Raw genomic sequence first — 14,272 nt, forward strand, 5'->3', positions numbered from 1 at the left:
AAAGGCAGTCAAAGTTATATCCTGAGGGCAAGTACTGAGAGAAACCACAAGAGTGAACATTCAGTACTGCATGTATTATTGGAAGTGATGTTCGGATGAAGTTGGTTGGCAATAATTGCTTTGCAACTAAAATGTATTTTAATTCAGGCTTTTGACCAACATATGCAATGACAATCCATTAAGATGAGGTAGAATGTGGAGCAACTGTAACCTATGGGTTTTTTTTAAAAAGGGGACTTGATGCCATTATTAGAATGTCACAGACAGCCCATCTGCCTCAATGACACTTTGGGAGCCTCCCCCCTTCCTTCTCTTCCTGAGGAAGGCACTGAAGCCTATTTTGCCATGATTGTCAACTTGTACTGTATAGGATGCAGCAGGCCATTAGGAACGCAAAACATAATCCAACAGGTAACGGAGGGCTTCCCCACAATATCTCTTACCCACCACCACCTTGTTTGATTTGTAGTCACATGTATGTAAGTACAGTGAAAGTTTTGTTTTGCGAACAATACAGGCAAATCATAGCAAACAAGGACATACTGATCATTGTGTGCTTAGACAGAGCAAGGCATACATAGTTATAGCTGCAGAGGTAGTGCGCAAAGCAATGTTAGCAATATCAATATTATTTGAATAGAGAGATCTATTCAGTAGTCTAATAATGGCAGGGAAGCTGTTATTGAACCTGTTAATGTGTGTTCAAGCTTCTGTATTTTCTGCTTGATGGAAGATGTTAAAAGAGAGCATTACTGGGATCTTGGCAGTCTTTCTGCGGCAGTGAGAAGTGTAAATGGAGTCCATAAATGGGAGGTTGACTTCCCTGAAGGTCTGGGCTGTGCACACAACTTTCTGTAGTTTCTTACAGTCTTGGGCTGAGCAGTTGCAATACAAGGCCGTTATGCACCCAGATAGAATGCTTTCTATGGTGCATCTGTAAACATTGGTAAGGGTACTTGTGGACATGCAGAATATCCTATACAACCTGAGGAAGAAGAGGCGTGTTGTGCCTTCTTGACTGTCAAATCTATGTGAGAGGTCCAGGACAGATTGCTAGTTATCGTCACTCCTGAAAACTTGACGTTCTCAACCCTCTCCATCTCAGCTCCATTGACATAGATAGGGTCGTTTCCTCCTTTGTTCCTGAAGTCGATGATCAGTTCTTTGTTTTGCTGACATTGAGGGTTTGTTATCACTGCACCATAACGCCAAGCCCTTTATCTCCTCCCTGTATTCTGACTAATCGTTGTTTGATATCTGTCCTAGCACCGTGGTGTTGTCAGCAAACTTGCAGATGGCATTTGTTTGGAATTTGGCTACATGCTCAGGGGTGTACAGAGAGTACAGGAGAGGGCTGAGATCACATCCTTGTAAAGTGCCAGTGTTGAGGATTATCATGTAAGAAGTGCTGTTGTCTATCTTCACTGATTGTGGTCTTGGGTCAAGAAGTTGAGAATCCAATTACAGAGGGCAGAGCAAAGACCTAGGTCCAAATGGGATCATGGTGTCAAAGGTGGAGCAGTCGTCAATGAGTAGGAGCCTGACGCAGGTGCTCTTTGTTATCCAGATGTTTCAGTGATGAGTGTAGGGCTAGGGTATTGGTGCCCGCTGTGGACCTTTTTTGCTGGTAGGCAAATTGAAGGGGATCAAGCCAGGTTGGGCGCCTAGAGTTGATGTGGGCCATGACCAGGCTCTCAAAGCACTTCATGATTATGGACATTAAGAACCACTGGGCAGTATTCATTAAGGCACTTTGCATGTGTTTTCTTTGGCACTGGGATGATGGTGCCCTTCTTAAAGCAGGTGGGGACTTTGGCTTGTAGCAAGGAGAGGTTGAGGGTGCCAGCAAATACCTCCACCAGCTGGTTTTCACAGGATCCAAGTGCCCAGCCAGGGACTCTGTCTGAGCCAGTTGCTTTCCTCAGGACGTCTCTCAGGAAGACTGATCTGTCATCTGCAGCGGTTACAGAGGGGGCAGGTGAACTGAGCATAGAAAGTATTAAGCACATCAGGGAAGGATGTGTTTTTGTCTGCTATCTTGCTCTGCTTCATTTAATATCCTGTTATGTTGTGTAGGCCTTACAACAGGCAGCAGGTGTCGGTATTGTTGGTTTGGGCCTCTAACTTGGTCTGGTACTGCCTCTTTGCATTTCTGATGGATTGGCGAAGGTCATATCTGGATTTTCTGTATAAGTCTGATCGTGCAACTTGAATGCTGCACGCCTGGTCTTTAGTAGGCAATGAATTTTCTGGTTCATCCAAGGTTTATGGTTGGGCAACACACGGATTGATTTCTTTGGCACTCAGTCCTCTGCACTTGCTACTCGTCTAGGTTGTCCAGTCTTCTTGAATATAGTCCAGTCCACTGATTCCAAGTCCTGAAGAAGCTGTTTTGTTGCTTCAGATGTTTCAGCTTCTGCTTGTAAGCTGAGAAGCGGAATAGTGTTGTGATATGATTTTCCAAAATGTGGGTACAGAGTATACATCAATAGGTGGTGTCTTTGATGGTTGCGTAGCAGTGGTTAAGGATGTTTGGTCCTCTAGCGGGGCAGAAGATATGTTGGTATTTTGGCAGCACCCTATTGAGGTTGGCCAGGTTGAAGTTGCTAGCTATGATGAATACGGCCTCAGGGAATTTCATCTCCAGAGTATTTGTAGTGGTGTAAATTTCATTTTGTCACACATCCCTAAGCAAAAATTATTCTGTTAGAAATGGATTGCTTCTTAATGATTTTTTTTAGCAATATGGTTCTTATTAGGAGATGTGCTATCCAAGTTTGGTCATTATACAGATGTACAACAGTAGTCCTGATTTTTGAGCAACTACCTTTTGGTTTAATGTGATGGTTTGAGGCAGAAATGGTTGACTGACATAGGGTAAAAGCATGGCAACTACTGAAAGAGCAGCATGATTTATGGCAATCTATCCATGATCACCTATCACGTATGTTTGTATGTTTAAGGAGTGGAACCCTTTGCGGTTGCAGTATATCTACTCATTGGACTTGTGGCAACTGCAGAGTTATAGAACATAGAACATAGAACATAGAAGATTTGTATGTTTAAGGAGTGGAACCCTTTGCGGTTGCAGTATATCTACTCATTGGACTTGTGGCAACTGCAGAGTTATGTGCATGCTTGATAGCCCCTTGTGCCATTGGGAAGTTCTCTACCTGGAAAAGTCATGTGCTCATTCCTCCTGCTGAGCGAAAAGGACATTCTTTCTTAAAGGACCTTAGTGACAGCCTGAATGCAATGATGCATATTAAATTGAGAAATATCCAGCCTGGAAAGATCCACCAGTATAGATAGTGAAGTTGACAAGATGTGGCAGCACTGGCCTCCCCATACCCTGCATCACGGGTCCCATCAAAGAAGATAGCACAATGTTCTACTTCTGTGGTGTTTTCTTTTTCCAAATCAAAGTAGTCATATAAATTCAAGTTGCTATTGTGATTTGCATGAATGGTCCTTTAGTGGGATAAAAGGAAAGCTAATACAGGTACACAATCCTTAATCCAAAATTCCAAAATCCGAAAAGCTCCAAGTTCCAAAATGTTTTTCGTGGAGTGTGGAACGTCATTTTGGCGTGCAAACAGGTGACCCAATTCCACACCCACTTAAACCATGTTACTCAGTCTCAGCACTTGTACTATTCACATGTGCATCTGCTGTTAGGTAATTTTTTTAAATTTCCCTGAAAATGTCATTTATTCTGCAATCTGAAAAATTCCAAATTCTTAAAAACAACTGATCCCAAGGATTTCGGATAAAGGATTGTGTACCTGTAGTAACAAATTTCATTTGGATAGTGATACTGAAATGATAGTTTTAATTTTTGAAGCTTTAGTTATATTATAATGGGTCTGAATTTGAGGTCTCTGATTGTGCTTCACTGATTTTTTTGAAATGTTGCTTAATGAACTAGCTGGGCTGCTAGCTCATTGTGGGGGGGGGGAAGCAAGAGAGAGAGAAAGAGATAGACAGACAGAGAGATACAGACAGACAATCAACTGGGGTGATTTAACCAGAGAGTCACCATACCTCAGATGAAGGGACAGACAGAGAAAGGAAGTTCATTATGGTACACTTAGCTGGCGTGGGAATTGGACACATGTGGTTGGCATTACTCTGTATTGCAAACCAACTATCAAGCTAACCGAGCTTGTAGAATTCAAACCAAAAACTAGAATAATGGTGACCATAAAACCATAATTAATTGTCGGTAAATAAGAAGAGGGGGAAAGTGAAGGCTGCAGATGCTGGAGATCAGAGTCAAAAGGTGTGGTGCTGGAAAAACACAGCTGATCAGGTAGCAACCGAGGAGGACAGTCAATGTTTTGAGCATATGCTCTTCATCAGGAATGATTCCTGATGAAGAGCTTCTGCTTGAAATGCCGCATCTCCTTTGTCTCAGATGCTGCCTGACCAGCTGTGCGTTTTCCAACACCACACTTCTTGACGGTAAATAATAACATAAGAACTCGGAGCAGGAGTAGGCCTGCTCTGCCATTCAATAAGATCATGGCTGATCTTTTTGTAATCTCTCACTATAACCCTTAATTCCTTTACTGTTCAAAAAAATTATCTATTTTAGCTTTAAAAACATTTAATGAGGAAGCCTCAACTACTTCATTGGGCAGTGAATTCCATAGGTTCCCAACCCTCTGAGTGAAGAAGTTCCTTCTCAATTCAGTCCTAAGTCTGATTCCCCATAATTTTGAGGCAATACTCTCTTGTCCTAGTTTCACCTGCCACCTCTTTACTTCTACCTTATCAATTCTCTTCATTATTTTATATGTTTCTGTAAGATCCACCCTCATTCTTCTAAATTCCAATGAATATAATCCCAGTCTACTCAGTCTCTCCTCATAAGCCAACCCCCTCAACTCCGGAATCAACCTAGTGAACCTCCTTTACAACCCCTCAAGTGCCAGTGCATTCTTTTTCAAGCAAGGAGACCAAAACTGCATGCAGTACTCCAAGTGTGGCCTCACCAGCACCCTATACAGCTGTAACATAACCTCCCTGCTTTTAAACTCAATCCCTTTAGCAACGAAGGACAAAACTCCATTTGCCGCCTTCATTACATGTTGCATCTGCAGGTCAACCTTCTGTGTTTTATGCACAAGGACACCCAGGTCCCTCTGCACAGCAGCATGCTGCAATTTTTTTACCATTCAAGTAACAGTCCCTTTTACTGTTATTCCTATCAAAATGGATGAGTTCACATTTATTAACATTGTATTCCATTTGCCGGACTCACTTAAACTACCTATGTCCCTTCACAGTCCTCTGCACATTTCACTCTACCACTCATCTTCTGCAAACTTTAACACACTAGATGTGGTCCCCAACTCCAAATCTTTTACATAAATTGTGAATAATTGTGATCCCAACACTGATCCCTGAGGCACACCACTGGTCATTGATCGCCAATCAGAAAAGCACTCATTCATCCTTACTCTTTGATTCCTGTTAGCTAATCAATCCTCTATCCATGCTAATACATTGCCTGTAATGCCTTACATCTTTATCTTATGCAGCAGCCTTTTGTGCGGCATCTTGTTGAATGCCTTTCGTAAATCTAGATATACCACATCTATTGGGTTCCCATTGTCCACTGTGCTCGTAATGTCTTCTTGGAATTCCAATAGATTAGTTAAGCACCTTCATGAACCTATGCTGAGTCTGCCCAACAGGACAATTTCTATCAGTATATCTTGCTATTTCTTCCTTGATAATAGATTCAAGCATTTTCCCCACTACAGAAGTTAAGCAAAAGGTCTATAATTCCCCATTTTTTGTCGAGCTCAGTTTTTTAAACAGTGGCGTCACATTTGCTGTTTTCCAATCTGCTGGAACTGCCCCAAAATCCAGCGAATTTTGGAACATTACTGTAAGGGAATTTGCTATTTCTCCTGTAATCACTTATAGTAATCTGGGATGCATTACATCAGGGCGAGGAGACTTGGCTACTTTTAGCTCCATTAACCTGCCCAACACGACCTTTTTTGTGATAATGATTGTTTTCAGGTCTTCATCTTTGTTTCCTTGTCAAATACTGGCACATTATTCATGTCCTCCACTGTGAAGACTTGACAAAAAATACCTGTTCAATGCCTCAGCCATTTCCTCATAGCCCATTACTAAATCCGTCTTCTCATTCTCAAAAGGACCAATGTTTACTTTTAGCCACTCTTCTTCGTTTTATACATTTATAGAAACTTTTGCTTTCTGTCTTTATATTCGGAGCTAGTTTACTCTCATAATCTATCTTATTTTTCTTTTTAAGTTTTTTTATGGCTTTCTGTAGACATTTAAAGTTTTCCCAAACTTCTAGTTTCCCGCTAATCTTTGCTATTTTGTATGCCTTCCTTATTTCCTTAGGTATCCAATGCAGATTACCCCTTTTCCTACAGTCCTTCCTTTTCACTGGTATATACTTGTGCTGAGCACTTTGAAAAATTGCTTTGAAAGTCCTCCACTGTTTGTCAACTGTCCCACCATAAAGTCTTTGCTTTCCAGACTACTTTAGCCAACTCCTCTCTCATCCTATTGTAGTTTCCTTCATTTTAGCACAGGACCTTGGTGTTGGATTTTATCTTTTCATTTTCCATCTGTATTCTAAATTCAACAATACTGTGATCACTCCTTCCAACAGGATCTCTAACTATGAGATCACTAATTTATTCCTGTCTCATTACACAGGACCAGATCTAGGATAGCTTGCTTCCTCGTCACTTCCATTACATACTGTTCAAGAAAACTATCGTGGACGCATGCTACAAACTCCTCCTCTGACTATTCTGACCGACCTAGTTCGACCATTAGACATGTAGATTAAAATCCCTGTGATAATTGCCGTACCATTTTTACAGGCCTTACCTATTTCTTTGTTTATTGCCTGCCCCAATATGACATTATTATTTGGTGGCGTATAGACTACACTTATCAGTGACTACTTCTTCTTAGAATTTCCAATTTTCACCCAAATGAATTCAACCTTATTCTCCATAGAACTTATATTATCTCCACCACTGCCCTGATGTCACCCTTAAATATCAAAGCTACACCACCTCCCTTACTTCCGTGTCTGTCCTTTCGAATAGTCTGATACCCTTGGACATTTAACTCCCAGTCATGACCATCCTGTAACTATGTCTCTGTAATGGCTACTAAATCATATTCATTTGTGGTAATTTTTGCCATTAACTCATCTATCTTGTTTCGAATGCTACGAACATTTGGGTGAAGTGCCCTTATGTTAGCTTTTATACCCTCTTTATCAATTCCAACATCTCTAATAATATCTCCTCAGTCATCCTTCCTTTTTACTTCTTTCATCGTCTGCCATGTAATTAAATCCTTTTGCACATATGTTAACCTGCTGCTTCCCTTTTTATTTACCATAATACTTCCTGATGATTCACTAGTTTAAAGTCCTAGTGACCACCCTATTTATCCTTTTCACTAGAATACTGGTACCAGACTGATTCAGGTAGAGGTTCACAGATATCCTTTAGAGAAGGAAATGCTATCCTTACCTGGGTGGTCTGCATGTAATTCTAGATCCACAGCAATGTGGTTTACTTTAATTATCCTATGAAATGGCCCAGGCAGCATCAAAATCACTACAAAGGCTAAAGAAAGGGATGAAATTGTGTAGATTATCCAGAATCAACATAAGCATCAGAAACAACAAGGGCAAACCTAACCCTGTTGATGTGACAAAGATTTCTTTGTTACTATCTGGAGGCATGTGACAAAATCTGATGTTGCTGACAACACCGAAGATGAGTTAATAGCACCAGTGTAGCTGAACTGGCTGTGTCTTAAAGAACATATCTGTTAGATTGGTTCTGCATTAGGTAGTGAGGGAACAAACAAAAGAGGAAACAACTTGACTTCTTTCTTATATATCTACCTGTTGCAGATGTATCTCTTCATGATAGTAACAATTGCACAGTTTTTGTGGAGATGAAGCATTGCCTTCACACTGAAAATAGCTTCCATGATGATGTGGTGGCACAACCACCACACTGTGATTGATGATCTAACAGCGTTATATGCGGTTTCCTCACAGTCTGAGGAAATGTAAGGAACAGTCTGAGAGAGATAGAAGGAATACCTCACAGTAAAGTATGTTTCACAATGTAAACATAAGGACTTTTGCAGCAACTTCCCATAGTCAAATTAGAGCCACTCTTTGGTTGATGAACCATCCCTACTATACAGACCCAACAATCTTGAGCTGCTTTATCATTGGATTTCTTCCATTATAAGGTCAGAAGAAGGGATGTTCGTGGATGCTTGCACTATGTCCAGCACAAATATTTGCAGAGGCAAGAATACAGCAGACCATGTATATATGCAACAAGACCTACAGAAGTAACATTTGCATCTCATGCCATGATCATCTCCAACACAGAGAATCTATTTCCCCTGGACATTCAAAGACCATAAAATGAGCTGGATCAGTCATATAAATACTGTGGCTCCATAAGTGAATCAGAGGCTAGAACTTCTGCAGCTAGTAACTCACCTCCTAACTCCCCAAACCCATTTCACCACCTGCAAGGCACATGTCAGGAGTACGATGGAATCCTCCCTACATGTCTGGATGACAGAAACTTCAACAACACGCAAGAAGCTTGACATAATCTAGGACAAAGCAGCCAACTTAATTGGCACCCCAACATGAGTTCCAACAGTCAATCCTTCACAACCAACACAAAGAAGCAGTATATATCCATAAACGAATTACACAGCTACTCACTACAGCTTCTTCAACAGAACCTTCAATACCTGCAAGTGATAACATCCAGATATTAAATAGATATATGGGAGCACCCTCACCTTCAAATCATCTCCTAAGTCACATGCCATCCTGACTTGGAATTATTTCACTGTTTCTTCACTACTGTTAGGTCAAAATTCTCCAATTCTCTTCCTAACTGCACTATGGATGTACCTACTCTTCATGGACTGCAATGGTTCAAGAAGGAGCTCACCAGCACCTTCTTAAGAAAATACAGGAATAGGCAATAACTGCTGGCCTTATCCATGAACAGAAAATATTGCCCCTACCCAAATATTTATTCCCTCTTCACCTTTTCTGTAGGTCATCATTATCATAGAAGTACAGTTCCATTTTGTCTTCAATCAAACAACTTCATATTTATACCCAGGATGTGAAAAATGTTAGGTGATAAAGCTGGAGAGCATCATAACAGAATCTAACCCAATTTTCTAGTTAGAATAAATGTGCTTTAAAACAAGGACAACAAACATGATTGAGCATCTGACCAATTTTCCCTTCTTTGGAAAATATCAGAGCAATTCCATATGCCAGATAATTCATCACAAGAGTTGGGACTGGGACTTGACAACTATATGGTTATTTTCTAAAGTACTTCCAATTTTTGACCTATTTCTAGACCACAAGTATCTTGTCACATAGTTCCTCACACTCATGCCTGATCGCATAACCTAGTTCCTGTGGTTACCAATTGCATCATCATAATTCTGAGAAAGGTTGAAGGTATACACAAGACACAACCATATCAACCATCTTGACATAGAGCATTTTGACTTCCTACACAAGCATCTTGCTTATGTACATACCTGGCAGCTAATTTCAATCAAGTTAGTCACTGATGCAAATAGGAAATTTTGATTGAAAGATTTAATAAAGGACTTTACATCACAGAAAGATTGTGGCACAGAAAATGGCCAGCTTACACATTTTGCTACGTTTGAAAACCAAAATTCAGCACAAAGTTGGAGTAATTAATAAAAGCACACTGAGGTTGCTATAGTGAAGTAAACACAATAATTTATTATGTTGCATGTCTATGCTTGTGTTTGTTATAACTAATATAACATTGAAATATCTTTTACATGGATGCAGTCTTGTAGCAGTTGTTCTTATAGCTATAGTTGCAGGGGCATGAAGTTAGTCGGTACACAATGTAAAATGTCAAACTGTACGTCGTCAGTATTTTCTATCACCTCGAACAGAATGCTTATAACAAAGTGTACACAAAGTGAAAGCTTCATAAAATACAGTAACATTAACATTTGTTCACTCCTACAATAGCAGAGGAATTGGTTTAGTTAACAGGGAAGGGATATCAGGTATTTTAAAATGTACTCAGCAAAAGTTTCTGAGTGGGGACTTAGCTTTAACTTCTATTTGTCCATTTGAAACCATAAATTATAGTACCTAATGGAATGTATCAATACCAGAGTTCTGTCACATTCACTAATGTAAGAGACTATATTGCAGTTTTAAAAATCTGCATTCATTTACGTTCCTATTTTATCCAATTAAGTGGGATAATAAGACAGAAGGAACCTACATTTATACAACACATTTCATAACCTCTAGACTTTACAAAGTGCTTCACAATGAATATGTTATTATTAAAGTATAATCAATGTATGCAAATGCATGAGCAAATGTTCACGTAAAAAGATTCCAAAACAAACATAAAACAAAACCATTGCCCAGATATTCCGATCAGGGTCAGTAACTCTATTTCTGGAGACTTTGGACAGGGGTCTCCTGTTATGAAACTTTTCAGGATTTATGATTCAGCAAAGAAAATTTTCTTAGAACCAACATTCGTGTTCGCAGCAAACAGTTGCTATGTTCCTTAATTCAAGGGTCCAGCAGCACAGCCAGCCACGTTGGTGGCCTCTGTCAAAGGCTAACTATGTAACTATGGTGGCCAGGTGTAAGAGGTAAGGTACCAGATGGATGATGTAGGTAGAGTGCCAGGTGAGTAGAATGCAATGGTGCCAGGTAAGTGAATCAGTGCTTCAGGTAGATTAGGAGTGTTGGGTCTAGGGAGGGGGCCAGGTAGCAGGGAAGTAGGTGTCATCATGTCCGGAGGCAAACAGATTGGTATGGGGGTGTGGAGAAGTTGTTGATTCCATCAAGGAGTTGTCAGGTGGGTGTAGATCGGTTCAGGGTTGAGGAAAGAAAGGCTTGCACCAGCCCAGGGGTTTGATTGAGAGGAAGGGGGAAAGCAGGTGGTGTGGTGGCAGAGGATGGTAGGTTCGGGTTGGGAATTGTTGGATCCATTGGGGTGGAAATGCGAGACTGGGATCCAGGAAGGAGTGGAGTGCTGAATTGAACAGGTGGGAGAAGGTATCATTTCTTAAGGGGTCAGGTTTGATATAGTGGGTGGAGAAGTTAGGTTATGGGTTGAGGGAGAGGTAGACTGGTTAGAGGGTAGCTGCTAGGGGGTCCAAGGGAGTGTCAAGGGTTGGGAAAGTATGCTTGTGGGGCTCAGCGGTGAGTGGGGACTTCAGGTTAATACTCACCCAGTTGTTAGGGTATGTTTTAAATCCTTTAATTTTTCCTGGGTATCTATTAAGCTCAACTACATCAAAAATCTTTGAATTCTCTGACTTTATGGACTTTATGGACTTTTTAGGGGTCTAATTGCAAGGGAATTGCCATCAGTAAATTCAAATTCCAGGGAATTGACCACAAAGTCAGATGTGTCAGGGATTCTGTACAGTCCAGTCTAAGTTGCTCCCACAACTTTCTGGCCATCGGAAATCTAGGTCATATGTTTTAGCGATCTTGATGGATGGTCAAATATTGACCAGACTGGGAGATCAACCTGCTGTTCACTGAATAGTACCTTGGAACTTTTACTGTCCATTGCGAATGACAGACAGGGACCTGTGTTCAAGTCTAACTGAAACACAGCAATGCTGATAATACAGAATTCCCTCAGTACTGTACTCACGCATCAGTCCAAATTATTTCTTCAATATTCTGAACCCACAACTTCGGCTCAAAGTTGAAGCTGATAAACTATTTGAATAACAGTTTATTGCATACACGCACCACCCTCTGTCTGAAATTGTTGTTTTCCCTTCTCATCTTAAACCTATGCCATCTAGTTTTGGGCTCCCCTACCCCAGGGTTAAAACCTTGTTTAATTACCCTATCTTTGCCCCTCATGATTTTATAAAGGTCATCCCTCAGCTTCCGACGCTTCAGGGAAAATAGTCTATTCAGCTTCTCCTTATAGCTCAAGCCCTCCAACCCTGGCAGCATCCTTGTAAATCTTTTTTATTAACAATGGTTGCCATAAAGGATATGAAATTAAACAAAAACTTAAATTAGTCATCATCTCACAAAAAATGCAAAGTCCAGATGTGTACGCAATTTTTAAAAATGTAACCAAAAGAGATAATGCTGGAAAATCTCAGCAGGTCTGGCAGCGTCTGTAAGGAGAGAAAAGAGCTGACGGTTTGAGTCTAACTGACCCTTTGTCAAAGCTTTGTCAAAGGGTCAGTTAGACTCAAAACATCAACTCTTTTCTCTCCTTACAGATGCTGCCAGACCTGCTGAGATTTTCCAGCATTTTCTCTTTTGGTTTCAGATTCCAGCATCCGCAGTAATTTGCTTTTAAAAATGTACTCCAATTTAAGAAAGGAAGAGAGAACATGTAAAGGTCGACAGTTCAAGTTTCACATGGAGGGGATTCTGTCAACAATAGCTTTAGAAGAATTAATAATTTGTGCTGAACAAAGGTTGTATCACTTAAGTTATGTACATGAACATCTGAAGGCCAGAAAATCTGAACATTAAGTATGTAAAAAGGAATGGAAACCAATTATTGTGACTAATGTTTAAATCAGAAGACTGAACTATGCTGAAAAGGGATGATACTCAGATGCTGTTCTTCTACTCGATTGGAACAATGTTATAACCTAAAAATAAAATTTCAGCCCCACTAGAATGATTGTGCAGGAATGTTGACCTGGGAAGGCAAAGAGACAAAATCATACAACTACAGTTACAAACAGAAGAGCGGTATCCAGCTAGATTTACACTTCATCTACACTTCAATACTAAAGTGATAACTAAGTCAGAAAACCTTATTGGGGATACTGTATATGTCCTAACTTTCAAATAGTGCGGCCATTGTCATGCATCAATATTTTAAACACAATATTTGAATATTACCATTTAGGATTATCTTAAAAGAAAAGAATTGTTTTATGTAATTATCATATGCAAATAATTATTTTAAAAACACTTAACAGATATTTATAACCCAATAACACAATTTGATATGACAACCCACAGCAATGTCCGATCAAAAATGTTGATAAACTGAAACTGCTGAACAAACTGAGGAGGTCTAGCAGTATCTCTGGAGAGAAAGCAGAGTTAATGTATTAGATCCAATGACCCTTCTTTAGGACTAAAGAGTCACTGCACCCGAAACATTAACTCTGCTTCACGTTAACAGATGCTGCCCAACCTGCGGAGTTTTTCCAATAATTTCTGTTTTTGTTTTTCAGCATCCGCAGTTATTGGTTCTTATTCGTCAAACGTGTTGATAAGTATTTGTCTTCGAAGACTTTCAATTCTTTTTAAATCAGTCAAAACTCAGTTGAGAATTCAGATGCAGCCACATTAATAAATATAAACCCATAATTAATAAACATAAAATGGATGCATATCCCACAAGATGCCAACAATCGTTTGCCAATTTGTTTTGCGTACTTTTTTTAAAACATCCATAATTTGGATTATTCGTTAATTGAATGAAGTTGTTGCGTATTTAGTGTGCAAGACCCAAAAAGAGAACAGTAGGGCTCTTGGAGTTACAGTGGAGCATCCCTATCTTTGAAACAAGAGGCCCAGATTCAGGTCCTACTTGCTTCGGAGTTGTGTAATAACATCTGAGAATAGGTTTATTAGAAGGTATCAAAAAGAGAACAGGGAAAATGGCGAGTCTGGAATTTCGATCTGTCAGCAGTGAGCGGCATTGAACACCCTTCAGTATAGGGCGAGAATGTTGCGATCACCTACCTGTGCATGGCGACCTCGCTGCACCATCCGCTGCCCTTACTCTCTCAGCGACCACCCACCCCCCGCCCGCCTCCCGCTTTGGCTGCCGCTCGACTGCTGCGTTCAAAATCCGTTCTCTTCCCAACAGCTGCCGGGCACGAGCCATCAGTTAGCATAGCAACAGTCCCTTGGCAACGCAGACAACTGTCAGCTCATGACGCACTGGTTGCCAAGTTTTATGTGGCGGCCCGCGGCGCACTTGCGCAGTTGTGTATGATGGTTGAGGGTATTGTGGAGCGGAGGAAGATTTCACTTGCCCGCCTGCTTGATTTATTGGATGCTGTGAATGGTGTTTACAAAATAGGAACAACGTAAGTTTAAAGTTGAATGAATTATCAATGAAATAAGGTGAATTGAGAAGAAGCGGGGTGGAATAGATTG

The 14,272-nt window shown here is 40.4% G+C and overlaps 1 protein-coding gene across 2 annotated transcripts in view; it reads right to left on the reverse strand.

Moving 5' to 3' along the window:
- The window catches only part of ccdc181 (coiled-coil domain containing 181), a 35,512-nt gene extending 21,496 nt beyond the window's left edge, over positions 1-14,016 (reverse strand). The window contains exon 1 of one of the 2 annotated variants that reach the window (XM_043700900.1): positions 13,853-14,016. In XM_043700900.1, the coding sequence (XP_043556835.1) occupies positions 13,853-13,879 (27 nt within the window). In that variant the 5' untranslated portion in view covers positions 13,880-14,016. The remainder of the gene's footprint in view (positions 1-13,852) is intronic. The other variant, XM_043700899.1, reaches the window with a different exon arrangement.
- Positions 14,017-14,272: the final 256 nt, after the last annotated feature.

Source organism: Chiloscyllium plagiosum, chromosome 12 (genome assembly GCF_004010195.1).
Source record: "Chiloscyllium plagiosum isolate BGI_BamShark_2017 chromosome 12, ASM401019v2, whole genome shotgun sequence".
Classification (NCBI taxonomy): Eukaryota; Metazoa; Chordata; class Chondrichthyes; order Orectolobiformes; family Hemiscylliidae; genus Chiloscyllium; species Chiloscyllium plagiosum.